The following is a 27,837-nucleotide window of genomic DNA, read 5'->3' as shown; positions in this document are numbered from 1 at the left end:
TACCACATGGAAAAAAACGGGACCGATAAAGAAGGGACAACTTTTTTACTCCATAATTTGTAGATAAAGTTTTATCATTTTCTACCAGCTGGCAGTGTCTCTTGTGGCCTGCTCTTGTTCGCAGTTGATACTGGTTCTCAGTGAACTGTATTGAACATAAGTGTATAATTAGGTGTAAGTATATATTATACAATTCAGTTTAAACTTATCCTACAATTTCACCTTATCATACGTTATTAATTATTCATAATTTGCAAAACAACAAAAATACCCTTTGCATGGGTTTGATAGTGAAATGACAGAAATGGACATCATTTTGAAAGAAGCATTTACTACAAATTATCCTGGAATTGATGGCAAGTATAATGTCATAATGTAATAGGTACCTTTGTTTGAATATCATTGTTTGTACCCATACAGACTCTGCAAACTCTAAAGGTATTAAACCTTCTATAAATCCACCAATACAATGTGCCCCAAGGTTGTCTGAAGCAAAGGGTCCAATGCTTCCCCTAAAGATGTTATCTTGCTCATCTATTTTGATCTTTACACCAATTTCCTGCAGAACAGATGATACTTTAATAATATACACGTATGAAAAACCTTTCTTATGCAGCTGCATGCATATGAATCATGACATATTAAATCATAGTTACTTAAACATATATTTTAAATAAATGGTTTCATTTAACAGGCAGTGAAAAGCTAAAACTTCCACAGTGACTACAAATCAACTGCTAATGGCCAAGCTACCCTCAAGCTATAACCATCAAATTATACTGCTCTAATTGCCAGAGAGTATGATACGACCTTGCACATGACTCAAAGGTAGTCAGAGGGCCACTAACTAAAGTTAACAACTCAGATTGCTCCTTTTTCAAAAAATATTTTTAAGTATCACATTAGGTATTGCCCTGATTGAATCTGATTAAACCACTGTGATGGCTTGCAAAAGTAAAACAAAACTTGACTCTCGAAAAACCTCTTGTAATTACAACAGGTTTGCAAAAAAGCATTAAGGAATTCTTGTCCAACTGAAATACCCAACAGAAACTGAAACCTTTTCATTTTCAATTCTTTCTGCATTTTGCTTTTATTTAATAAAATCATTTCTGGTTATCATTTTAGACATTCAGCGAATCTCTTATTAGTAAAGTTTGCTCAGGAAAATACCAGAGAATATTGTTCCACAGTCTTTTATGTACAGACCTCGCCGCGCTCAAGTAATACTTACTTTAAAACTACTGAGTCTTGCCTAAAAGGCTACTTTTGGAATTTTGAAATGCTACTCACAGACTCAAGAAGACTTATATCCTGCATAAATGGTTGAAGTATTTTGTTCATTCCATAAGTGTTTATGTAAGGAACTGGACAAAGTGCCACCAGCTGTATCATGTTTATTGCTGAGCGGAACTGTGGACGAAGATTTCCAAGGGTGAAGTAGAATGCCCCTATAAAATCAACAATAGTATAACTGATAGTGGATAAAATATAAAAAAAAAAAAAGCAAAAATTTATCTGTAGATACTCTCTTAGGTGTGTTTTTTTACTTACAACATATATGGTATTTTTGATAGCTTTTATTGATCGGCATGACGTTTTAACAATATGCAAATTTCGCTTTGAAGCCATTTTCATACCCAAGAAATATAATGTCCTTTGTTTGACTAACAATGCTTCACATAAAGAAACTTATGGGAATGCATAACAAAGAGACATATACGCGCGCGTATTGACATACGCGTATACGCAAAATACGCATGATTCGCGTATGCGTAGTTCGCTTATATATGAGCTGCACTGTAACTTCAATGACTTTCATGCACGGTTATCTTTAGAAATAACAAGTCATTGAAGACAAAAATTGTGTCCTTCATGAAGACTTTTATTACAGTTTAGAAATTTATTTATCATTCAAGTACCTATTTTATGCTTCTTTGTCTTGGATCCAAGAGGATTAGTAACTTGAAAGTCATCATAGTAGCAGTGCAGAATAAGAGCCTGTGGGTCTTGCCCAAACAGCAAATGTCTTTTAAAATCTTCACCATCACAAAAATCTCTCAGAAGACCATCTGTACTATTGTGGGGTTTTCTTACCTAAAGGGTAAGAAATATAAAAAACAAATTATCATCATAAACACGTTGAAACTGAAATACTCTTGCTGGCAACTAAATCTGAAAACTCAGGAGCCAGCTGGCCCCAAGGTTCTTTCTTGAAAGTCGAGCCGTGGCTCGCCTTTGACAACAAGTAACTAAAGCTTGCGTCATCGGGAGTGAATGTTTTGTAGCTTGGTGTGAGTTGTGGTAAGAAAACAAATCTTCCACGTAGCTCGGCTAATGGCTATGATGACCTTAGCCTGTGGTCAGAAAATAAATTTTCCAATTTGTAGTTCGGCCAATTTGTTGTGGCCATAAGTGGTTGTCAGAAAACAAACTTTCAATTTGAGCAATGTAAAACAAATAGAAATCACTTTGCAACGCGCTGTCTTGCAAGGTCGCTGGTTAAAAAAAGAGTAAGTTAATACTTAATTAATTAAAAACACTTTTACCGCAGGCTATCTATTTACATGGCTAGTTCAACTTCATGTGCAGATCATTATCTGTCATTCAAGCAAAATTATTTTCTATTGAGCCATTTGAACGCCACCAAAGTAGACCAAACGTGCAAAGTATGGGCCTCAACCTACTGCTCTAACCTTTGATCACTACTAGTTAATATTAATATTCATTGGTCAATTATTGACTAATTACCTCTGCAAGTATATCTGGCTGATTAAGTAAACCTTGGAGGGTTTTCAATATTGGAATATATTGAAATCTTTCCTTGACAATCCTTAATTTTTGACAACCTCTGATAGTACGGTATTCAGTGTGCTGACTCAAGACTATCTTCTGTGGCTCCTAGACAATATAGTTTTTTAAACAAAGAATATACATGTATTAGTCTAAAGTGAGACGCGAGGACAGAAAAGAGGTAAAATGCCTATCACAAGGGAACAGGTCCATCACAACCTCATTACATAAAATATACTTCTAGCCCATTAATTAACTCTACACACATACAGCATTCTTTTTGTGTTTGGAGGATTATAAATGCTATGAGTCGACACAACAGACTCTTGGCGAATAAGTCTAGCTCTATGTCTACCTCATTTGATGTTGACTTATGTCCCACAGGGGATAAAGAGAATTAAGAAGTAAGTATGTTGGTGAACATGTTGATGGTTACCACTTCTGGCCGCCAGCTTGTTGGTCGTTACATAACATATATATCAGCCAATGTCATGAAGTGTCAGTCAACATGTTGATCAAGAGATATTTTAACAGACACTCAAGTGACTCAACTGGATCCTAAGTTATGTAATCAGTTTGCCTGGGATCATCCCAGGCAAACTGATTGCATACGTAGGATATAATTACACTCTCGCTTACATGTACAATCTGAAAACTTGAGCAGAGTTAGAATCATTTTTCCCTCCATAATTATTGATCAGAGCAATTGTGAAAGAAACAATATAAAATCAATGATGCTATGGATTGGATAGAGACATTCAACTGACTGAATAGCTTGAAAGTGAGTTTAAATAACTTACTAAATGATGAACTTACCACTAAATCGAAGTTTTCCAGAAAGTACTTGACCTGAAGATATTCATTTGACAGTGGTTCCTTGGCCCTTGAAAAGACGCATGGTTCTTCGAGTATATCACCTAAACCATCCACGGCCTCAATTTCTGTGTTATTGTTCGCCAAACACTTCCTTATTTTATCCTTGAGGCACTGTACGCTGCTTTCAACAACATCCTGCGTGTTTGCAAGAATTACATCAATAGTTTGTTGGCTGAGTTGGTTTTCTTTAGTTTTTAAAATAAACGAGGTTAAAAACTTCGTGACGTCACCGATGTAGTTCTCGGCTCCTTGCTCTTCATCACTCTTGCTCACCGTCATCGTCAATTTCATAATCGCCAACTTCGGTGTCAGCGTCTTCAGGATGTTCGGCTAGTGCTTTCTTTGCCCGCTCTCTTCTGATGTGGGTCTTAAAGGAAGCTAATTTGCGAAATGATTGCCCACAATCACCGCATGTTATGGCGAAATTAGGTTCGTGACTATGTATAAATTTGATGTGGCTAAGAAGCTTCTTAAAAGAATGCCCTAGAAAACCAGAGCAAAACGTACACGAATACATCAAAGTCGCCTTCACATAAGCATCCCGTGAAGTTCACTGCCGACAAGACGCGAACCCGTGCATTCATTCGCGCATTCTGTAAATTTTAGCGCGAAATCGAAGCAACGTCATGGTTTCGTCACGAAGCATATCACTCACATGACGATTAAAACAAACATCACATGGCTTTTCAAGCCAATGGATCGCGCAGAAAAGCGCGCTAAACGATAAATAATACTGCTAAATCGTTGAACAGTAACCAGTTCGGTCTCTTTTTGCGCCTAACTTTCAAGCTGCGAAGGTCACGATCTGCCATCCGTTTGTATCCTCTTTTATCGCTTTCAACTAGCAAGGAGCTATGGAACACAAATCAGTTGATGAGCTAAGGTCATGGCTGAATGACAACAGCATCTGCATTTCATGGTAAGTGAACACAGAACAGCTTGAGCGTAACAGTGCATTGTTTGTCGATTAGTGTTTTGTGTAGCCTAAGTGACCTTTGCTGCCCCGATGCCAATATTATTCTGTTAAGTGTTATAATCGTTTTATAAGGAGTACGACGCAACTCTGTCATCGTTCAAGCTTCAGTTCATGAAGCACGATTCTTTTGTTAAGTTCTTAGCAGCAGAAGAACCAGAAACGAGTTCCATTATGCTTAAGTTGATTTGCATAAACGTGGTATCAAGCGGCGGGAAAACTGCTGATTTTAGTAATCTCGTTAACCCCAGAGTAGGAAACTTACTCTAAGCTTTACTGTATTCGCAGAAAACATGATAGACGGGGAAGCACTCATGTGCCTTACTGAAAGGGCTTGCGAAGAACTCATACCAGTCATGGGGCACAGGATGAAATTTCTAAAGCTGTTGACAAAAGAAAAAAGCTCAAATGACTCCGGGCATACGCGCACGCCCACTGCAATTTCGCCTGAAGACCCCGCCAATGTTGAAGAGCAAACAAAGGAACCCCAGGCTTTGCAAAATCAGAGGTATATACATGTAACTCAAGAGAAAATTTATTACGTTCGTGTGAGTGAACTTCACTTTTTTTGATCCAAAAACAACAATTTATTTCAGTATAATTCCCATATGAGTACATGGTATTACCTAAAATATAATACAAGTAAAAAAAAAAGAAAAGACAAATAAATAAATAAACAAAATTAAAAAATGTAACTAAAATACAACAATTTTTGATTAAGGTGGCTCAAAACAGTTTCCAAGACTTAGATTTTGATGGGTCGTTATAAGCTCTCTTTATCACTTGATGCTACAATCATGGTATCAAAAAACTGCCCAATCATTGGTGAACACGTAGGCATCATTTTCGTGATGCAATAGGCTACCATAGCAACAGTATGACCTGCTAAAAACACCCCTAATCACATCTTTAGGGGCTTGTAATTGAAAAACAGCACGGTGAAATTTTCTTATATTATCAACTTTTGATAAGCATAACGAGATGCAACTTTTAGCAAAGTTTAAAAAAATTCTTGTAGGTAGGGTTCAGAGCCACCTTAAATTTTCGAAAATTTAAAAAATGACAGGGAGTTATTTTCAGATAAGTTCAATACATGTATATTTAGATTTCATGTTTTAAAGAGGTTGGTTGCTTTTAGCATAATGTTCAGTTCCAGAAAATATCCATACCCCTCCCACAGAAGGGATTTGAATTTCCTGGGGGGTGGGGGGTTCTGCAAGACCAAAAAATTGAAAATGTATGAAGCTCAATCGGAATTTCCAGAGGGGTGGGGAACTTAGAAAAATTCCCAGGTCCTTTGATATTTGTATACATTGTTTTGCAATGCTGACTTCTGGTTGATATTCATTTAGGTCGGTTATTTCTTTTAGAGGTAACCACCCAAGTTCATTTCTACAGGCTGCATTTGAATTTCTTTATTAACACCTAGAACTTGTTTACAGAAATATAGATGCGTTTTTCAATTATGTCTTTCTCCCACGAGTTATAATCATCTTTGTCATAAATGCTCCAAACCTCAGAGCCATACATGAGAATTGGAAGATATAAGGAATAAAATATTGTTGATAACTTCCACTGGCAATTTAAAAAAATCAAGGTAACGACGAGTTACAAAAATTCATCTTTTAGTTTTCGCCTTTAAGATCGCTTTGTTCCGTTTGTTCGCTAATTTCAATTTTATCTTCATTGATGTAAAAAAGATGTTGCGTATACAATCATAAAAAAAACACTTCACATTGACTGGCATTTAATGCCAAAGTTAATGAACCGCCTCTTTTAAACTAAACTCTGGAAAGCCATTTTAAGCTAACTTAGAGAAAAATCTTTCTGACTCAGCTGGAACCTTGATCTTATGCTTTTACAGTGCCGTACAACAGCTGTTGAGTAGGGTGGCATTATTAGCCGCTTTTAACCAACAACTCACTCGAGTGTAACTCAACGCTTGTCAGTGAGGGCTGTAAGGCCTTAATACAAGGTGTATAAATTTATCTTGATGCAGATGCTGTTGTCATGTTAGGTGGTTATATCTTATTATGCCGCCTTTTCCTGACACCCCATTTGAGTGAATACATCAAGTATGCCGCTCATCAAAGGGGACATGTATAAATTTATACTTCATGAATTTCAGAAAGAAGAAATCGTCTAGACATTCACTGGAAAGTAGAAGGAGACAGCGTTTAGCACGGAACAAACGAAAAAGGGAAGAAAAAAGGCTCTTGAAACAAGGACTAACTGCAGTTATTCAAGACCTCCAAGAGGAGAATGAATCCCTCACCAAAACGTTTAATATAGAAGCAACTATAAAAGAAAAATATTTTGAGATGTGGAGAGCATCTGAAAAGGAGAAAGATAAGATTAAAAATTCTCAGTTGACTTTTCGAGGCTGCCATCAAAGCATTTCCAAGGAGCAAATTGCTGATAAGTGTAGAGAAATTTTGAAAATAGATCCCTCTTTGCTGGAAGATGTTGAAGGTACTCCTGTTGAACTTGGTAAAGGAAGGTTTCGTACTGTCTTCCTGAAACAATTTAGATCGTCTCCAGTAGCTGTTAAGTATTTTGAAACCTCGGTTGTAGCAAAACTGGTTGAAAAAGAGGCATCATATTTACAGCAGTGTTGCCATAATAATCTTCCATTAATATATAGGATGAACAATAATAGCAGACCATTTTTCATCGTGACTCAGTTTTATGGTGACACAAGTTTTAAACCAGTGACATTGAAAAGTGCAATGAAACAAGAAGCAGAGGTGTCAATCAGAGGTTTAGAAAACTGGTTCCATATTTTAACACAGCTGAGTGACTACCTTAATTACCTACACAATAAGCAAATAATTCACAATGACTTAAAGAATGATAATGTAGTTATTACATGCAGTTCCAAGAGCTTTTTCTCACCAATACTTATTGATTTTGGAAAGGCTTGTTTAATTTCTGAAGCAAGGAAAAAAATCCTAACAGAGGAAGAAAAGGCTAAGTACTATAGGGAACATTGTCATATTGCACCTGAGGTTATTGAAGGATCTCATGCTCCATCAGTTATGAGTGACATGTATTCCTATGGGGTAATGATAGCAAGTATTTATAAGTATACCAAGTGTCGTCCATTAAAAGAACTAGCAAAAAATTGTCTCAAGCCTGTTTCAAGTAGGTGCACTTCATCAGAGCTCCATAGTATTATTTTAAGTTTCCCTGTAGAGTAGTTTGGCTCAGTTACCGACCACACATGTGCACTCCTTATTTTATTATGAATCTACTTGTAAGGGAACACATTTAAAGGGAGCACTTTTTCAACAGTTAATTTGAACTGCACCATTAATAGTAGCTAGAAATGTGCAGTTTATGAGTATATGTCACAGTACGTGTCCTAGTTTATAGTTACAGTTTTTTCTTAAGTTTTTGCTGCTAATAATATTATCATTGTTGTATTACCTATAATAATAAAACGTCAATACCATGAATTTAAGTCAATTTTAATGAATAAACTTACAAACCAAAAGCAGGTAGGTGACTTATACCCTCTTACTCTTGTTTAAGGAAGCGACCAGCTGCCAGCACAGCCCAAGTGAGCACTGAAACTGTTGTTTTTAATGCAAAACTCCCTTGGCCTGCGAAAATTGATTTGCCCACTAATCATAGACCAGAGGTGGCAAAACTTTTGCAGGAAAAGGATGGCTCAAAACTTACAAGGAAAATTAGGAAAAGCTTCATTTCCCGAATATATGAGCACTTTTCAAGATTCACCCTTTAAGTAGAAAGTTTTTAAATCCACTTATATAGTGAATGGTACCTTTAGCCTAATTCTCTTAACAATGGCTAAAGGCTTTTATCCCCTTTTCTGCCTTTATTCTCAGGGCAGTTAAATAGAGATTATTTCTTCATTTCCTTTGTGTATTATTTTTTATTTCCCTCTAATTAAATTTGTCTTGACAATAATAAAGAAGCTTTGGGAGAGAAGAAAAGCGGTTTCACTGAACCTGCTTATTAAAAGTACCCCACTCGCTTGACTGAGGCTTGATATAAGGCTTAATGGTCCAGTCAATAATTTTCCAAACCAAATGACAACTAGTCCAGTAAACAAACTGACCACATTTTTTAATGGTCTTTACTCTTACAGACCATAGAAATAATGTCAAAGTGTTCACAACTGAAGTAAAACAGGCAAATGGTTTTATTGCCAGTCAAGAGTAAATTTTATTGGACAAAATAAACCATGGGTAATTAAATTTTACTCCAATTTTTTTAATTTTAATGGTGTTGTTTCAGGTATCCAAAAAAAAATCAGCCGCTAGAAATGTTGCAGCTCATTGTAAAGACGTATCCATTCCTCAGGGACAAATCTGTTGGAACTGGATATGTAAGTTCAGTATAGCAAGCTATAGTTAGGAAGGTAATATTCATTAAAACTAGTGAGAGAATCTCAGATAGTGCAGAGTGCAATTTACGGCTCTGATACAGTAGTCACATAGGTCCTCACCCATGCCGTTCTCTCCCTTTGTAGTGAACTTGCTTTTCCCCTTGCAAAATATGAGCGGACAAAAACTTGATGAGACATTATCTCAGCATTGTGTATGTTTCATGTTTATATTTTCTTTCAAGGCCCAAAAAACATATATGTAGCATTGTCATGTTGTCGTGAAATCAGCGTAAGTATGACACATGTTGCTTAGTGCACTCGAGTACCTACCACACTTAGCCCCCCTTCCTGTAAGGCTAATTGCTTAATTGAAATTAATTAATTAATTAGGCAAACATTAAAGTTTACAACTTATGGCATTTTTGAATTATGGCTTAGTACATTAGTGCCTTAGCGAACAGCAGCCTCCTAAACCATTCCAATAGTGCACTCTGCACTAAAGAGCTTAATTAAGGATGTCAATTTTTATCATCGGAATAAACAAAAACAATGTCAGGTAGGTCACATCTCTTAAGTAGTCAGTTGAAAAGCTCTTACCTGTTACTGGTAAATGCAAAAGCATATTATTAACTTTAAAACCCAAATTTCAGGACCCCTGGTTTGCCCAGCTTTATGAGAAGTTCAGGAATGAGTGGAAATCCATTACTGACTACCCTGAAGTTATCCTTCACAAGAGGAGAAAAACTAAGGGGTCTGAAGTACAACCTGTAGCACTGAAGTTGAGAAGGGGTGGAATCAACTGGGAGCCACCATTTCCAGAAGGGGAAGATGAGCTGTCCATGAAAAGACACAAGGAGTGGTTACAGAATGAGTAGATGCGGACAGAACCAGACGTGAAGAAAGTGGAAGACCGCATGGCACTCATATTCCCAGACAGAACAAAACTGATGAACAAAAAAGTACCACTTACTGAAGTGAGAGCAGAGTACCCGGCCTTATTTAATTTCAAGCAGGTATTACATGCGTGTAATATGTGATTTGGGAGGAAATTAACAAGTAATAACAGTGTAATTATTTATCATGTTAAATAACTTAAATTTTCCAAGTTGGAGGTTTTGGTTACAATATTAGAACCAATGGGAAGTTGATACAGTCATTGCAATACATTACACCATCAACAGCCTTACTAGATTACAATTATAATTTCACATTGTCATGCCAGTACACTGTAAATTCAAAAGATCTGTTTCAGCCCCAAAGTGCCGATTCAGCTCTATGGCCCCTGGGGCTGATTTGACCCCTCGAGGGGCCATTTTGTCAATTTGGTCTATATCGACCCCAATAAAAACCCTTTCTGTCCCACCAAAAACTGATTTGGCTCACGGTGTACAATAATTCAGCCCCTTGGTGCGTATCAGCCCCTGTCACTAGAGCCGTTTTGACTCAAACTGGTAGACCTATTTCCGTTCAAGTCTAGTTGGCTCCAATTGAGGGCCATCTAAGCTCCTATTAATGGAGCCGTTTTGACATCGCAAAGCAGAGCCATTTTGCTTCCACCAAAACTGCCCCAACCAGTAGAGCCATTTTGACTCTGACTGATACAACCATTTCCATTTTATCCAAGATGGGCCCAATTAAGGGTAGGTTCTGCTCCTATTCATAGAGCCTTTTGAATTACTGGAATGTAATGTAAACCAAAAAGTGACCGGGAGAAAATCAAGTCTTCTTTGAACATGTATTTAATTTTGTGGAAAAATTTATTTTATAATTTCCACCTCACACTTATGGTGCTTGATTACCGTTATAGTTAGCTGCATGAAGAGTTAAAGAGCCATTCAGATACATGTAATGCTACAGAAAGGTTTAGATTCCCAAGCAACCAGTTAATCAATCAATCAATCAATCAATCAATCTATCTATCAATCTGTCACTCACTCAATCAGTCAATTAATAAGCTTATTTCCACGAAAACGTGACCAGACGGTCATTTCGCAATCGGCTTTGCAGACCTTTGCAATCATCCAATTAAAATGTCTTCCAGGAAGTCTGCCACAAGGTTGTCTTTATTCTTATGTTGCCTTACATGTGACCCTGGGAGGGGTACTCCCAGAAAAAAAAATTGGTGGGGGTGTGCGGTGAACTTCTTGAAACCCTCACCCTATTTCAGATCCAACCCAAAATTTGATGCCCTATGGCTCAGACCCCTAAAGTCCGTTACGATAGGTACAAGTACACCCTTCTCGATGTTGGTAGTCTTAATTGTAATGATAAAGAAGTACTTTCTTCTAAAAACACTCCCAATTCAATACCAGAGTGCACAAACCATACTCTATTTCAAACCAGAATGGCTCAAAAACCATACCCTTTGGTGCCCCACATACCTATATAGCCCATGTAAGGGAGTACCCCTGGGATGTTTTGTGTGAGTATTGGGTAACCGAACTATTCAGTAGGTCATCCAAGGTCGCTATGTTGAATGGCGCTTTCAAGGTTTTATTTCAGACCCCCTAAAACCCGGCACGTGACAAGCCGTTGCGGAACGTACACGATTTTGATGGTCTAAATACAACGATAAAGAAGTAGCTTCTTCAAAAAACACTCCCATTTCAAGACCAGAGTGCACAAACCATACTCTATTTCAAACCAGAATGGCTCAAAAACTATACCCTTTGGCGCCGATTATACCTATATAGCCCATATAAGGGAATACCCCCGGGTTACGTGGACACCAAATTGACAGTAACTATTGGGTTATTCAAGGTCGCTATGTTGAATGGTGCTTTTAACTACAAATGGGAAATGATAGACAGCCACGATAGGTTGTCCAACAGAAGCAAAGATAGTTGTAGTCGTAAACCTCTCATTGGTGTCCATGATTGTGTACTCCAGCCTGCCTTTTGTCCATTTGTGGTAGAAAGGCTGCATCTCCCCTAGCGCCCTTTCAATCGCCGTGCTTATGATCAAGGAAACATACAGTGACCGCTTAAAGATGGAGTACTTTGCCAAATCGTTTTCTAAAGATGAAGTCAAGTCATGGCTGGAGGCAAACGGGTTTTCAACAGCAACCACCGAAAGGATATCAGGTAAGTAGTACTTGAGTCGACATGCTTTCGCAATTACAACTGAACCGGAGTTGAAGCCCATGTCATTCCCCGTGCTCCTGTTCAATTAGTCAATCTTTTTTTTAGATTTGATTTATTATGATCTACTTGATGGAGGTGACATAGTTGCAGTATGTGAGGATGACAAAGAATGTTGCTTATATTTCCCGGAGTTCAAGGAACGATCAAGATTCAAGGGTCTTGTCACAGTTGTCAAGGCAGAAACAGAGGAAAATCAGGCAAGAACATTTACAGCTTTGTGATTATCATTTTCCCGCGAAAGAGTCTGGATACAAACCTACGTCACTCCCAGAAATCTTTGAGAGCGCTCTTCCAAAACGCGCATGTCAAATCTTTAGGCGGGAGGCTTCCAACGGAAAATTTAGTCACTGCGAATTCTTAGTTTGATTTTCACTAGCCTTGGCGATTTTACTGCGAAGGAAAGTCATTTTGTGGAATGCCGATTCCCTTGTCTTAATAATTGGCGCCACTTGTATCTTAAAGGGGACAATTGATTGCATCGCCGTTTTATAATTTACGACTTAAGCTTAAGCTTACTTGCGGATCGTTTAAACTTATTACCACAACCATCTCGTTTGTAACATTCTTGTACATTTACTTTCAGGTGAGCCTTTCCATTGTAGGTTCGAATTCTACACGCAACGTATCGCCCATATGTACCGAGGGGAATGTAGCATCTAGATCTGATAGCAGTGCTGATGGTTCTTCTAACTCGGGATTATTGGTAAGCTACCACTACAGTTTACTGTTCTTGGCTTGCACTGTCACGAAACAAAAAAATAACTCGAAAACCATTCAGTGGAGAAAGTGAGGAAATTGTGATGTTATAGGGTATAGGTAAAGAAGACACTTCTCCAAGTTTTTAGTCTGCGTTTTCCTAGACTTCAGATATTCGTCGTAATATTTTGCACAAATTTACAGAGCCCAGTATGAAGCCGCCGCCATGTTGTAAACATCTGGAACTTACTTTGTCTATCTAGGCGACCGATTATCTGTACTGAACAAACAAACATTGACATAAGCAATTTTCCGAATACTTTAACTTCTGAATAGGCTAAAAGTCACGAGATAAGTATATATTTTTCCGACAAACGCGTTCGTAGCTTTATGTCACGCACCGCCATAACTCTAAAATTCAAAATGCGCTGGTTTCCAGACGAAGCACGCTACTAAGCTGAAAAGTTGAAAACAGATATAAATTTAGCCCCTCTTATGCCTGATGAGGATAAAAACTTTGGTGGCTCTTTAGTTCAGATTTTAGAAAATGATGACGTCACGTGCAAGCCAAGGATTGTCATTTGCATTAGATTCTCCTAACATGCTCCAGCTTAAGTTCATCATTGTTATTTGTTCCTAAAAACAAATCTATAGCTGTGCATTATTGAGAATAAATCACCCAAAAGAAGGGGAAGTTCGATAACTCATTGTGTATCTGTGTTAGGTTGGAGATGGAGCACAGGAAGATGGGGAAGATGAGGAGGAATTACATGTAACCCTGATTTCCTCTACGTCAAGATCCCAGAACAAAAGAAATCCGAAAGAAACCCCACTACGTTCAAAAAAGGTCAGTGTTTTTTTTTTTTATTGCGATATTAATTTATTAGTACTAAGTTTTATGTCAAGCTACCCTATCTTTAAGCAACAGCTGCCAACATGTTGCAATAATATTATCATTATCATTATTAATCATTTTATATATTGTTTGGCTGCTATGCGGTACTGTGATCAAGGTATATGCCAGTTAGGTGTGAAGCTTTTTGCTGAGGAATCCTTTCTGTTAGGCATTGATTGATCACTTACCAGAAGATGCAATGTTTCAAATGGTCAATTTCTGTTTCTTTTCCCTTGCTCTGCAGTACTGTTTCAAGGTATATGCCCGTTAGGTGCGAAGCTTTTTGCTGAGGAATCCTTTCTGTTAGGCATTGATTGATCACTTACCAGTAGATGCAATACTTCAAATGATCAATTTCTGTTTTTTTTTTTCCTTGCTCTGTGGTACTGTGATCAAGGTATATGCCAGCTAGGTGCGAAGCTTTTTGCTGAGGAATCCTTTCTGTTAGGCATTGATTGATCACTTACCAGTAGATGCAATGCTTCAAATGATCAACTTCTGTTTTTTTTTTCCTTGCTCTGTGGTACTGGGATCAAGGTATATGCCAGCTAGGTGCGAAGCTTAAGCTTTTTGCTGAGGAATCCTTTCTGTTAGGCATTGATTGGTCACTTACCAGTAGAAGCAATGCTCCAAATTATCAATTTCTATTTTTTTTTTTCCTTGCCATGCGTTACTTTGGTCAAGATTATATATCAGGTGTGTGAGCAAATTTAGCTTTATTCTGAAGTATACTGTCAACCTCTTTTCTGGGAAGAAATAAGTTATTACTCTAGACCTCCAACACGTTGAAATTAAATATACTTCTTCTAGTGCAAGAACTATTCAGTTAGCAAAAACTAAAGCAATAACTCATTTTTGGACCTACACAACAGCCTTTTCGGGGCGCCATTTAATGTCATGCAACGCAAAAGCTTGGAAATTCAAATGTGCTCTATTACAAAACAAAGAACCCTGTTGAGCTAAAACATTGTAAAACGTCAAGTTCCTAAAGGGCCTTATATCTGATAAAACTAAAACCGAGAATTATCGATTATCGGCAATTTAGTCATTATCATGAGTCTTCACTGAAAAAAATGAAAAGATACGTCTTTAGTAAACTTGCCAACAGCTAGGCAAATAGTAGTAAGTATTTTATTTGGACATTGGATAGAGTAATAGCCTGTGGCAAACAAACTAAATAAAATGTCTGTAACTATGCCATGTGAGGGTCTTTAACAGCGATAGATATCAATGACCCAGCAGCCACCAGTATCTCTATATTCGGCTTCCAATATTTCGTCATTATGTTATACAAATATGTAAGTATTTTACATGTAGTTTAATTTGGTAAATTATATGTAGTCAGGTGACTCATCTTTGTGTTTTTTTTTTTTAAATTATTTTTATTTTTACAGAGAACTGCTGCCCATGAACTAACCATATTTGTGCAACCACAAATTGTTGGGATTGGAGAGGGGTTTGACCTTGACAAACTTTATATAGTGTGTGAAGGAACAGTGTTGTGTACTATTCCACATCAGAGCATTGTGGACAGCATTGTGGCTTTGCTGTCATCATTTTATAAATTTAACATGGTATATAAAGACAGCAAAGCCATATTGTCTTTCTTAGAGCAGGCTTTAATGGGGATTGGCAGAGTCCACAACTTGCTGAGCATCAACACCCTATTTAATGAAATTTCTGATTTGTAAATCAATTGACGTGATCAATCAATCAATCAATCAATCAATCAGCTTTATCTAAAAACAACACATCACTTCAGTTTTAAAGAGAACTGTTTCAGTTGTTGATGCTCCCTGCCATGTTTGTGCAACAACAAATTTCTACCACAGTAAAAGGGTTTGACTTTGACAAACTTTATATCGTGTGCGAAAGAATAGTGTTGTGTAGTATTCCACACCAGAGCATTGTGGACAGCATCGTGGCTTTGCTGTCATCATTTTATATATTTAAGGGGTAAGTATCACAGGATTTGGGGTGATTTCATAACCCAAAAACCCTTTAACAGGAACCTGAAAGCAATGGCTAACGTTTGTTATAATAACCTCCCTAGAGTATTAAAATTGTTGCCGAGTGTCTTTGACCATAGATTGACTAAGTCAGAATGGATTACAACTTGAAAAATCTTAGGCTAATGTTTTTCAAGTTCTCACATTTTTCCTCCAATTATGTGCTATAACAACTCATGCTTTGTCACTCTTTCAGTCGATTTCCTTCTCTTGGTGTTCTGGTAACATTTTGTTCCTAAGTTAAGGCATTATAGCACAATTTTGACCCAGTTAGATCAAATTCCCCATGATACTTCCCCTTTAACATGGTATATAAAGACAGCAAAGCTATATTGTCGTTCTCAGAGTAGGCATTAAAGGGCATTGGCAGAGGCCACACTTTGGTGAGCGTCAACACCATCTTTTCTGAGTTGTAATCACTTGTATATTACTGAATTTAAGGAGATAAATATAATCTATCAAGCAAGTTTCATAAAGGTCCGATTCAAACTCTAGCATATATAAATTGCAATTTTTGTAAAGAAACTTATGGCATGCTGGCAGTGAATAGAGTCTTTCAGTAGCTGTTTTATCCACAGTCATTTTGTGTTCCGTTTAGTTTACCAACAATGTTAGTGAGAAAATAAAATATTTTTATTTTCTTCACAAAACGTGTCTACTGTGTATATATTTATTACCAATGCCTGTTGTGGTTCTTAGACAGTTTAAACTTTTTTTTTTTATTTAAGCTGATTAGGGTGTCATCATAAGTGTAAATCAACCACAAAATTAGAATCATTCTAGGGTAGGTGGTAGTTGATTTTAGCCCTCCAATAGCTGTTTTAGACTCTGTTGAGTCTAAAGCAGATCTAAAGTGAAGAGTCCTTTAGACAACATTGGTGGTGATTCGCCCTGAAAAGTGCATTCAATTTGGCATTATATGAACTAAATCAATCTCCCATTGTGGCCATTGTTTCCCCTTTATACAGGTTTGAAATGGCTCAAATGGGGCCATTTTAACAATGTTAATATCCATCTTAGTCCTTGTAAGAGGACTATTTCAAATAATTAAGGTGGAAAACAGCTCATAAAGAATGTTGTTTCAGACATAATGGTGCTAATTTAGTCATTTAGTGTACATTTGTTTTGAACATTAATTGGGCTAAATTGGCCACAAAATATGGGCCAATTTTCTTCCTTTTTGGAGGCATGAAACGGCTCAAGAAGGGCTAATTTAACCATCAAAACGCACCACTTCAACCCCTTCAAAAACCAAAGCTACCCCCCATTTTTCTGAAATAGCTCTTCTGTGTCTTCGTTTCGACTACCTTATACAGGGCTATTCCTGCCGTGTTTACTGGAGCCAAAAGAACTCTATTCCAAATGGGCTAAATCAGACCCAAAAATAGTACTGTATTTTACTCACCGAAACAGCCCCATTTTTGGGTCTAAAACAGATCTTTTTGAGTTACAGTGTAAAGGTTGACTGCATGATTTTGGTATTCTGCTCCTTTTTGTAAGGTTTGTTTTGGTTTCTTTTTTACCTGGGAGGCATTACTTTTGTAATTTTTCCGAGGCTTAATTAATACACTCTTCCTTAGTTCTTTCACTGTGGTTGGCTTATTGCATTTGTGATATTAAGCCACAGAATGTTACTATTGTATATTGTCATTCAGATCATTGCAGAATTTGAGTTGATACTGGGAGTGAAAACCAGCATTTTAGACACCTTTCCATCCAACTTCCAACTGTGAGAGAGGGTGCTGCAGGTTGTCCCCGCTGAAAATAACGTCTGCGAACCCGAGCCAGGAAACGATTTCTGTGACGTAATGACTTTTGTTTCTTCTTGGCCAATCAGATTCCATCATAGAATGAAACTCGAGTGCTCCTCGCAGGGAATACCTCACGCAGTAGTTCTGGGGCTACTTGAGTTAAACTGTGATTAGCTTAAAATTCCTACGTCACAAAGATTGTTAGTGGAAAGCGACGGCTGTCTGATCTCAAGGAAGATGAATTGGAAGAAATATATGATCTTCAAGATTGTTCAGGACGGCAAATTTTTGATATCAAAAGCCTTGTTTCGGCGATTGAGCAAGCTGCGGTTTGCAAAAGCTGCAAAGAAGGCTCTCTGCTTCTTCGCAAGGATGGAAGAATGGGATTGGCATCCCAGATGACCTTCAAATGCGTTGAATGTGGCGAAGAAACCTCCTTTAGTACTGATTACAAGACTGGACGGTTTTTCCCAGTAAATAAGAATGCTGTTTTTGCTTCCAAGTTAATTTGACGAGGTTATGTAGCATTGTCAAAGATATGTAGTTCTTTGGACATTCCTGGGCCCATGGCCAAAAGAAGTTACGAGAAGCATTCAAAACATATCAAGGATGCAGCTATTTTGGAAGCTAAGGAGAGAATGACTGCAGCTGTCAAGGAGATAAGGGAGATAAACAATTGTGAAGAAGATGACCTGGCTGACATATCCATCACCATTGATGGTACATGGATGAAGAGGAGTCATAGTTCACTTTATGGAGCTGTGTTTTCCCTTTCCTGGCAAACTGGCAAAGTCATTGACTATGAAATAAAGTCAAAATTTTGTTACAAGTGTAACTACTTAAACAAGCAGGACAAGAGACCCTTGCAGGATTACCTTCGTTGGAAAGCATCTCATCTCTGCGACATTACCCATGCATGACGGATCTGCAAATTCAATGGAAATGCGATGCACTGTTGACATTTACTCTCGATCCATTGAGCAAAACAAGCTGAGATATGTCACCATGATTTCAGATCGTGATTGCAAAAACCATGCCAGTGTTGTGGAACTGAAACCTTTCTGGTGACACTGATATCGCCAAGGAAGACTGCGTTGGTCATGTACAGAAGAGAGTAGGATGAAGGCTTCGTGATCTCAAGAATATGCACAAGGAAAGGAAGCTTGAAGATGGAAAGACTATTGGAGGGAGAGACCGTTTGACTGACACTAAACAAAGAGGGAATGGGCCATATTGTCCCACTCTGCTTCCTTAGATGAAAACCCTCAACATGACTACTGCCCAGCGGGTGAAACTTTATGGTGTGAGTGACAGCGGTATCAGGCAAAAGGAACTGATAGTTACCAACACAAGTCTCCCTTGGCCCCAGCTGTAGTGGAAGTAATCAAGCCAACTTTTGAAGCCTTATCTGCAGATGAATTGCTGGATCACTGCCTTGAAGGGGCCAATCAAAACCAAAACGAGTCCCTCAACTCTGCTGTTTGGGGCTTATGTCCAAAAGATTCATTCGTAGGCCTGAGTTCCGTGGAGACAGCATGTGCTTTGGCTGTAGCACGTTTTAATGATGGTGCACACACTACTGCAAACATCATGAGACAGTGTGACCTTAATCCAGGACGGTATGTTTCTGAAGCTGCTGACAAGGAAGGCAGTAAACGCACGTACCATGCAAGAAAAAAGTAATGCGTCGGTGCCTTGGAAGCAAGACAGCAAAGGAGGAGTGACAGAAGGCATGAGGAGGAACATAACATTGAAGAAGAGCGAGACCCTCATGTTCCTGGAGGATGTTGAGAGACATTGTCGCAAGTGAAAAGTTTCTTGATTTTCTCAAAAACACTTTTCGGGCCAAATTAGACACACCGTTTGGCAAATGTAGATGCAAAGGTTTTAAGAAACGTACCCATAAACCATACATTTTTAGAATCTGATAAATTTTCTGTGCAATGAACCTTTAAGGTGGCTCGATAGGCTTAAAATCGAAAACTTTTTGTGTTTTGATTTTGTGTTTTAAGACATCTTTGGCCATTTTACTTTCATAAAAGCTACATTTTTTCGCCAACTTGTCTATGATTTTACATCAATTTGAGAGTTTTATCCAGTTTGTGATCGGTAACCATGGAAACCAATGTTGTTTGTGCGTTGTTTTTGCCCGAAAAAGGGCGATTTTCCAGTTTGATTTCAGCCTCATTCTATCCAATGCTATATTGGAGACTGGTAACAAGTTTGCATAGATAGGTGACACTTCATTTCGATTACACGGTCTAGTTTGAGAGAGAAAACGTGCAAGCGACCGAGAGTGAGTGTTTACAATTCAGTGGTGAAATCTTTTCAGTAAAATCATGCCTCCAACGAAAGTATGCAGTCGAGAAAGGAAAAAGAGAAGATTTACTGGTAACCAGTACAAAAAGAAAAATAATACTTCAACCACAACTGTTCCAGTTCGAGAAAAATCAACCGAGGAAAGCGACGAGTCGAGTGGAGATGCCGGAGGTGTGAAATTCAAAAATTTCAAGTCGTTGCCAGCTTCAGAGCGTAAAATTGAGACGCAGACAGATGATTCTTCAGAGGAATTCAGTAAAACTGAGGGTGAAAATCTCCAAGGTTTTAGATTTGTTGATATCTGTGTCCTTGCCTCGGTATTCAAGTCGTTGCAATGCCCTTCCTGTAAACAGGGAACTCTTTCTCTCGAGGAAGATGAAGAGTCTAAAATGGGCTTAGCTTCCCTTCTTATTTTGAAGTGTACCAAAGGAAAATGTTCCCTTTCTCATTCATTTTATACTTCTGCCAAAGTGCCTAATAAACAAGCTTTCGAGGTAAACAGAAGAGCGGTTTTAGCAATGAGAAACATTGGTGTGATTCACCAAGGACTTGTAAAGTTTACGTGTGTGATGAACATGTTACCTCCCATGAATGAGAACTCGTACCGTGATGATGTGAAAGCTCTGCGAGGTGCAACCGAATCTGTTGCCAAAGAAAGCATGTCTAGAGCTGCCAACGAAGTCAAAGAGTTTTATGAGCCCAACGAAGAAAGCCTCTATGATATTGCAGTGTCAGGGGATGGAACACGGAGGAAGAGAGGGTTTTGCCATCGTATGGAGTAGTTACTGCAATGTCAACAATCACAGGCAAGGCTCTAGACTGTGAGGTAATGTCCAAAGAATGCAAGCAGTGTGTGCAGTGGATGGGGAAAGAGAGATCACCTGAATTTGAAGAGTGGTGGGAACAACATCAACATCAATGCCATGCGAATTTTGAAGGGTCCTGTGGATTAATGGATGCCACTGGATTGCTAAACATTTTTCAAAGGTCTATTGAAAAATATGAAATACGATAAGTTGAATTCCTTAGAGATGGCGACAGCAAGGCGCACAAACTCTTACTTCAAGAGGCTGTGTATGGCAATGTTGTGGTCCAAAAACTTGAATGTGTGGGCCATGTCTAGAAGCGGTTGGGTTCACGCCTACGTTCATTGAAAAGGGACTGATGAAGACTCCTTTAGAGGACGGCAAACCAGTTGGTGGCAACGGGAGGCTGACGGAAAACCGAATAGACAAACTGCAAGTGTATTTTGGAAAGGCCATCAGGCAGAACACTCACAGTATCAGAGCAATGCAGACTGCAGTCATGGCCATTTGGTATCATAGTAAATCAAGCAATGACAACCCAGATCATGGCCTATGCCCAGAGGGAGAGAATTCCTGGTGTGGGTTCCAAAGAGACATTGCTAAAGAAACTACTGACTATGTACACAAAGACCCAATACCAGAGGCTGTGGCAAATGTCATTCTGCCAACTTTTGAAGCCCTCAGCGAGGAGAGCCTCCTGTCAAAATGCATGCATGGAGGCACACAAAACCAAAATGAAAGTATTAATGGACTGATTTGGCAACGTGCTACCAAAGAGACACACGCAAGTTTGCCTACAGTTGAAAGAGCAACCTTTTTGGGAGTAGCCCATTTCAATGATGGCTCAATGTCCTTGCTTTCTGTCATAAAACAGCTTGGAATTCTGCCTGGAGTCCACTGCATGAAAGCTTGTAGAAAACTAGACAGTGACCAGATTCACCATCCTCATAGAAAAAGTGGGGAGGCTGCCAAGAAACGGCGAAAACAGCTAAGGAAATGGAAAAAAGGACATAATGATTCTTAATAAGCAAATGAAGGACCATCCTACGTGTCTACCAGCTTTCAACTCAAGATAAAGGAGGCTATCCATATTCAAAAAAAAACTACCTTGCCTCAATCAGCAATTACACCATGTAAATCTAAAATTATCCTTTTAATTTACACCTTTTCACGTTCTGTTGTTACTATTTGTCTTAATTAGCATTTTTGTCTCCTTATTATTCAACTTGCTTTGTAATCATTCATTCAACGGAACATGACAGACGTTCTGTCGAAACATGTCTTTTAAACTTAAAAAATTGGTCGTTTTCCTTAAAAACATTCCATTTCTGTTTCTAATTTAGTTTACTAACTTTAAGCCTTATTTTCTGAAATATGCAAATTTTCAGGATTTTGAACACTGGGAACGCTCTTTTTAAAAAAGTATATGAGCAAATGATTTGAAATTTTCAGTGTCTTTAGGATAGTAAGAGCTGTGAAATGAGCCACTTTTGCGTTGAACTGACCAGTATTTTATGAGTTACTGGCTGTGAACCTCAAGTAATCCAAGGTAAATTTCTCATGTTTATGTAGATAGTCATAACTTTTGACTTATTCAAAGTATTGGCATGAGAGTGGCCCATTTCACAGTTCAAAACAATATGAACTTGCACTGAAAATTTGACAAACAAACTGTGTTTCTTGGCTGAGATATTTGGTTCCCAATATCTACTATTTTGGGAGGTACGGAAATGGGTGTGGTCAGATTTGTGGGTGTGTCTCCTCTGGAATATATCTTATTCATGTCAAACTTCAGAACTGGAAACTCTGAGCTATGCTACATTCAGTGATATAACCTAGATTTTTGTAGTGAGGATCTCATGGCCATGTAAATGTTACAAGAATGACCATTTTCAGAGCCACCTTAACAGTCAATTTTTGATAACCAGAAATGTTACTAGCTTTTGCAATGTTGTATTGTTAGGCTATTTTGGGGGCTTATAATTCATCCCGTCATTTCATAACTGTAAATTAGAGTAGCAATGCAGTTTTTAGGTTTACTGCACAGAGTTATCTTTACTCTTGCTAGAAATGATTTAATTGGCCCTCTATATAGTAAAGTAACTTTAGCACTGTTGCCAGATGAGTGATTGCACAATTAGGGACCTGGGTGTATGGGGGGCAGTATGCTTTCTCAATTAAACAATTGTCATTTTTCAATTTCCACTGTGATAGAGTATCTTTTGCAGTTTAATTTGATATATAGATGATTGGTATATCTTTAAAAGTTTGCGAGCACTGTGTTCATAAAATGTATGAAAATGAAGGTAGGCTGTCCCCTTAATTGATTGGGAAGCGCGTTACATAAAACTGTTGTGACGGTGATGGTTTGGTTTGGTTATTACAAATTTCAAGCTGCAGTTAACTCTCTCACCCTAAAAGAGTGCCACTTAAAGATTCTACTCCAGCTAATGCCAGTAGATTTTACTCTGTGGCAGGGTTAAGCGATTTTACCCATCAATGAAGGGGGAACAATGCCAGCACTGTATGTCCTACTTCCAGGTGAAGGATGTTGAATAATTGCATGAATTTCAAAAATACTTAGAAAGACTGAGGAGACAGAGAGATGATGAGGGTGTCCAGGAAGTGGATGGTCTGGTGAATGGGAAAAATAAAGCAAAGGGAATCATTGTCTTTTCTCAGGATTTCAGCATGGTGGAACAGGCAGCTGTAGTAAAGTTACCTCATTTTCATGGTGCATTTTTGGCGATAGGAAATGCAGGCTTGTGAAGTAAGTACACATATCTTGATTATGTTAAAAATGAAATCATGGTGACAACGTGCTGTAACATAGTTCTTGGGCATCTTTACCACTGGTTAAATAATAAATGGCATTCTACAGAGTTTTACAAATGTGATGGTAAGGTACAGTGTTTGGAACATATTATTGTAAGCTCACATTTTTACATGTCACAGTGGACAGACAAGGGCATTTGCCAGAACTGCAAAGAAACAGTTTTACCATGTAGAGCCTCAGCTTTGGATTTTTATCAGATTCATTTTGACAGCACATGTAACTGACATTGTTTTAATCACTATGGTCACTTACTTTTAAGTCAATGGAATTTGATCCTCGTCTCTGTCTGTGTCCACAGAATGTTTTGCCTTATATCCAAGGTAAATTTTACAAAGACAACATCCTTCAATCTTGTCCTATTCACGAATGTTAATGATTTCAAGGCAGTCAAGGAACGGATGATAGAGGGGGGAACAGCAGATTCTCAAACAGCACATTTCCACGCGACAAATGTTCCCCAAAAACGTGAGAAGGCAGGTAATAATATGATTGCACATTTATGATTAGTTAAATTTGCATGCTTCACCGTCCAGATAGCTCCTATTATCAATGTTATCCAGAAGGAACATAATCTTGGGGAATATTGTATTGATGGTTCTATGTCACACAACAAAGTTGAAAAATCCAGAGGGCTTCTTGATGCGTGTTCTTTAAAAACTGCGATATCTGCCGAGTTTTTAACATTACCAGATTTAAGTCACAGCAAGTGTTAATAAATTTTAAAGTGATGATGGCATTTAAAAAAATCAGTCAGGCCATCAACTTTGTTCTGAAAGCAGAAGTTAATTGGCCAACTAGAATTCTGAAGAAAGTGTTAGCTACATGTGGCGTCTGGTTTAGTCTTTACTCAAACCACAATGTTTGTGAACCGTTTTATCCAGTTCTCCTTGATGAACATGCAGTCTGATTTCTTGTTTTGAGAATGTTGATCAATGAAAATCTAATTTGGAGAAGATTGTTCAAGTGTTAAATTTCAACATCACCACTACAAACTGAAATAAAGAAAAGGAGCTTGTTGTGTTTATGTTTTCTCTTTTCATTTGTTTCAGGCCCTTATTTGAGAGAAGCAGTGAAGACCTTGGTCATGGGCCACTGGTCGGTGTCGTGACAAGTCACCGCCAGACATTTGTCCGTCTCTACAAGCCCAGAAAATTTAACTACTGTGGGCTATGCCCCAAACCAGCCACTGCCATGGAAGACGCCTTTCCCTGGTTGGTGGAAAATCTCTCTAGAGAAGGAGATACAGTTGTTGATGTTGATAGTAAAAGTGGGGGTGCCTTTGTCGCAGCCCTCAAAGGAAACAGACATGCTGTGTGGATTAGCTCTGCCTCCTTTGAAATGCAAAGTGAAATGAAAGCAACAGTTGACAGTACTTTTGCCAGTGACTCTGATGACAGAACCATCTCTGCAGATTAGGATTACAGTGATCATAATATTTCAAATGTAATTTAAGCATTTACATGCTGATCATTTACCATTGTTTTTCTATAATAATATTTAAATGATCTTTTGAAGTAGTGGAGCACAATTATTTTTAATAGTTTAAAGTTCTTGTATATTATTCTAAGTTTGAAACTGAATACATTAAATTGTGTGCAGTTTGCAATGCCTCTGTAAATTGGTTGCCTGTGCTCTGATCCCAGAGTGCAGTATTTCTGCAACCTGTGTTCTGATCAGAGGGTGCAGGATTTCTGCAGCCTGTGCTCTGATCCCAGGGTGCAGAATTTCTGCGGTCTGTGTTCTGATCACAGGGTGCAGAACTTCTGCAGCCTGTGCTCTGATCCCAGGGTGCAGTATTTCTGTGGTCTGTGGTCTGATCACAGGGTGCAGATGATGATGATGAATGCATGGTTAATGTTCAAAATTCACCGAAAAAAGCATGTTTTGCATGTACAACAGTTTTAGGGCTACAATGGTGAGACAAAGGAGACTGACAATGATGCCAAGAATTTCAATTACAATGAAAATGAACACACTCCGTTACTGTAAGCAATTTACCTCAAAAGTTAGTTTCCAACTCTGTTGTATAGCTAAATGGTGAGTGTTGTTTTTTTCATTTATCTCTAATTTTAAACTAGGTTAATTTAACTTCAACTGCAGTAGTGGAAAGCATTTATCATCAAGATTTAGTCAAGTCGTTTTAACAATTGGGCGACAAAGTGTGAAAGTCAAATAATGTAAACATTTAATATTAATTCCTAATGTCTTTGTTTTTGGTTTGTTTTTGTTTTTTTGTTTTTTGTTTTTTGTCTTTTGTGAGTTTGGTTACAGTAAATGTAGGACTGAATGATTATTTTGGCAAAATAGTCGCATTTTTATTTTCATTTTTCTATCAGGGGAAAAAACACAGCTACTGAGGAAGCATTTAGGAAAGATTATGGACGGTTAGCAGAGCTAAGGTCATTGTTACACAGATATGTGCCATTTGTAGCACTCACTGCTACAGCAACAGCGGCAACAAAGAGTACAATAATCAAAGACTTGTGTATGCAGAGTTGTGTCCAGATTTTAGGCAATCCAAATAAACTGAACATTCGGTATGTTGTGGCTGATATAGATCATGGAAACCTGTATGAGACCTTCAAGTCAATAACTGATGACATTGATGAAAGACAATTGAGTGCCACTAAAGTGATGGTATTCTACAGAAGAAAAGAGGATATCAAGGAATTGTTTGAACTTTTCAGTCAGTCCCTGGGACCAAAGGCATATGTACAGCCTCAAGGAACTGAGCCAATGGATGATCGCACATGGTTATTTGCAATGTATCATAAGAAGACACACGATCTTGTGAAAAGAACAATAGAAACAGAGTTCTACAAGGAGTTGTGACATTATTCATAGTTGGTGACAAATAATTTAAGAGTAATGAGATTTTCTTTGCCTTATTCCTCAGGGACCAGGTTGTCCGGGTGGTTGGCTGCTCCAATGACGGCGAGGTCCAGAGAATGCTGTGACCTGGAAATGGTCAGCTTGTATTCATCACGCCTTCCAGAGGCCTTGAAATCCGAACACTCGAAGTCCTCACCAATGGTTTCGACTTTGACCATGCATGTTTCAGAGATCGAAATGCCTTGTTGATGAAGGACAACAGAGTGGTCTTGGACTTACATAATAAAACCAGGTGGTTCTCTGGCAGGGACAATTTAGCATTGCAGGCTGGATTTCTGGTTTTTCCTGTTTTTTAAAAGAAGTAAACAAGATTAAAAAAACATTCGAATGGTTTTAGTCAGGGCTAATTTTAAATGTAAACTTGTGTGTTCATTGATCAGTCGATCTATCATACAATGTCATATAGGTTGTAGCTTGTTACAAAGTGAATTGAAACTGAAGCCTGGTAAAAGATGAGCATTACTAATGACCAACTCGCTCACTCTCTGCACAGAATGACCCCAAACTTTGCCATATTATTCGTTTGTACATGAATGATTTCTGTCTGCACCTAACCAGGGAAGGAAGTGGGGATTTTCTGCTTTTGGTAAGTTTACTGTTACCAAAATAAGAAGAGTTAAATTTGTTTAAGTCTGACTTTCAAACTAGGGTGGACAAATGTTGGTTTTCATCCTTAAGTGGTCTGATTAAGATTTCACCCTAACCCTAACCGGGAGGTAAGACGAGTAACTTTCCTGGCATATTGTCTTAAAAAGCTGATAGCTTTGAAAGTGGACTTTTCCATCCCCAAAACAAGTGGTTAGGACAGACAAAAAGGTGAGTTGCCCACTGGAGACCAGTTCTTAATATCTGGTCGCTAAAACTCAATTTTTGCTTGCATTGCCAACCATTGCGTCACAATTTCAATCCCTGGTCACCACACAACGACCGGGACACTGCCTTTTCCAGCCAGGAGATTATGTGGTCTGCATCAAGAGAGCAGCACTGTGAATGCTCCAAAAATTCTTCTTGGCCAGGTTCATTGTGTACAGGGAAATGGAGATGTCAGTTTACTCTGATACAAAGCCATATCAGCAAACCTGCACAAACTGCAACTTGACGGACAGCCATCATGCGAGAGCATCAGCAGCTTGACTCCAGTCTCAATCCAAGCTGCCAAAAATCACCCAGGGGTTTATCGGCTTCAGACATCTAGAAGGCAGATTGTCAAAGCCATTATGAAAGATCAGCTACTTTACAATGGCTCTGGGCCCTCCGATGTGATAAAGAATCAAGGGACTTTTTCACTCAGGGTTCAGGTGGACACCTTCGTTTAATGCCTTCTCAGTTAGAGAAGGTGGAAATTTATACTTTTTGAAAGAATATTTTAAGGTACTGTGTAATCAAGTTAGTTGTCACTCCAAAAGAAAACTTTTTGTACCAAGGCTACATTTTAGAACGTACTCAGTACAAAAATAAAATAATGCAAAGGAAGAAAGAAATCTCAATAAAATA

At 38.3% G+C, this 27,837-nt stretch overlaps 3 protein-coding genes and 1 pseudogene across 7 annotated transcripts; 3 read left to right on the top strand and 1 right to left on the bottom strand.

Annotated features, from left to right (window-relative positions):
- Positions 1-57: 57 nt before the first annotated feature.
- Positions 58-5,021, bottom strand: LOC145462639 (uncharacterized). 4 transcript variants are annotated; one of them, XM_081446215.1, is made up of 6 exons: positions 3,610-5,021; positions 2,752-2,901; positions 1,923-2,097; positions 1,294-1,451; positions 387-559; positions 58-145 (listed from the first exon to the last, which is right to left on the bottom strand). In XM_081446215.1, the coding sequence occupies exons 1-6, from the start codon at positions 3,958-3,960 to the stop codon at positions 82-84; spliced, it is 1,071 nt and encodes a 356-aa protein (XP_081302341.1). In that variant the 5' UTR covers positions 3,961-5,021; the 3' UTR covers positions 58-81. The 4 variants fall into 4 exon arrangements, with proteins under 4 accessions (XP_081302341.1, XP_081302340.1, XP_081302343.1 ...); XM_081446217.1 differs by lacking the exon at positions 58-145 and adding an exon at positions 859-945 and having other exon boundaries at positions 467-782; positions 1,268-1,451; XM_081446214.1 differs by lacking the exon at positions 58-145 and having other exon boundaries at positions 245-559.
- Positions 4,524-18,412, top strand: LOC145463893 (uncharacterized; annotated as a pseudogene). Its single transcript, XR_014041372.1, has 7 exons — positions 4,524-4,588; positions 4,899-5,150; positions 6,771-7,833; positions 8,154-8,386; positions 8,906-8,996; positions 9,647-10,009; positions 17,395-18,412. The product of XR_014041372.1 is annotated as an uncharacterized LOC145463893 (transcript).
- On the top strand, positions 11,986-15,436 carry LOC145463613 (uncharacterized). The gene is made up of 5 exons (XM_081447379.1): positions 11,986-12,079; positions 12,185-12,336; positions 12,600-12,842; positions 13,560-13,682; positions 15,125-15,436. The coding sequence occupies exons 1-5, from the start codon at positions 11,986-11,988 to the stop codon at positions 15,419-15,421; spliced, it is 909 nt and encodes a 302-aa protein (XP_081303505.1). The 3' UTR covers positions 15,422-15,436.
- A 294-nt stretch (positions 18,413-18,706) lies between the features above and the next one.
- On the top strand, positions 18,707-20,591 carry LOC145462645 (uncharacterized). The gene has a single exon (XM_081446224.1). The coding sequence runs from the start codon at positions 19,830-19,832 to the stop codon at positions 20,589-20,591; it is 762 nt and encodes a 253-aa protein (XP_081302350.1). The 5' UTR covers positions 18,707-19,829.
- Positions 20,592-27,837: the final 7,246 nt, after the last annotated feature.

The sequence above is a fragment of the Orbicella franksi genome, chromosome 12 (assembly GCF_964199315.1).
Source record: "Orbicella franksi chromosome 12, jaOrbFran1.1, whole genome shotgun sequence".
NCBI lineage: Eukaryota > Metazoa > Cnidaria > Anthozoa > Scleractinia > Merulinidae > Orbicella > Orbicella franksi.
This window is presented reverse-complemented; position numbering and strand designations above follow the sequence as displayed.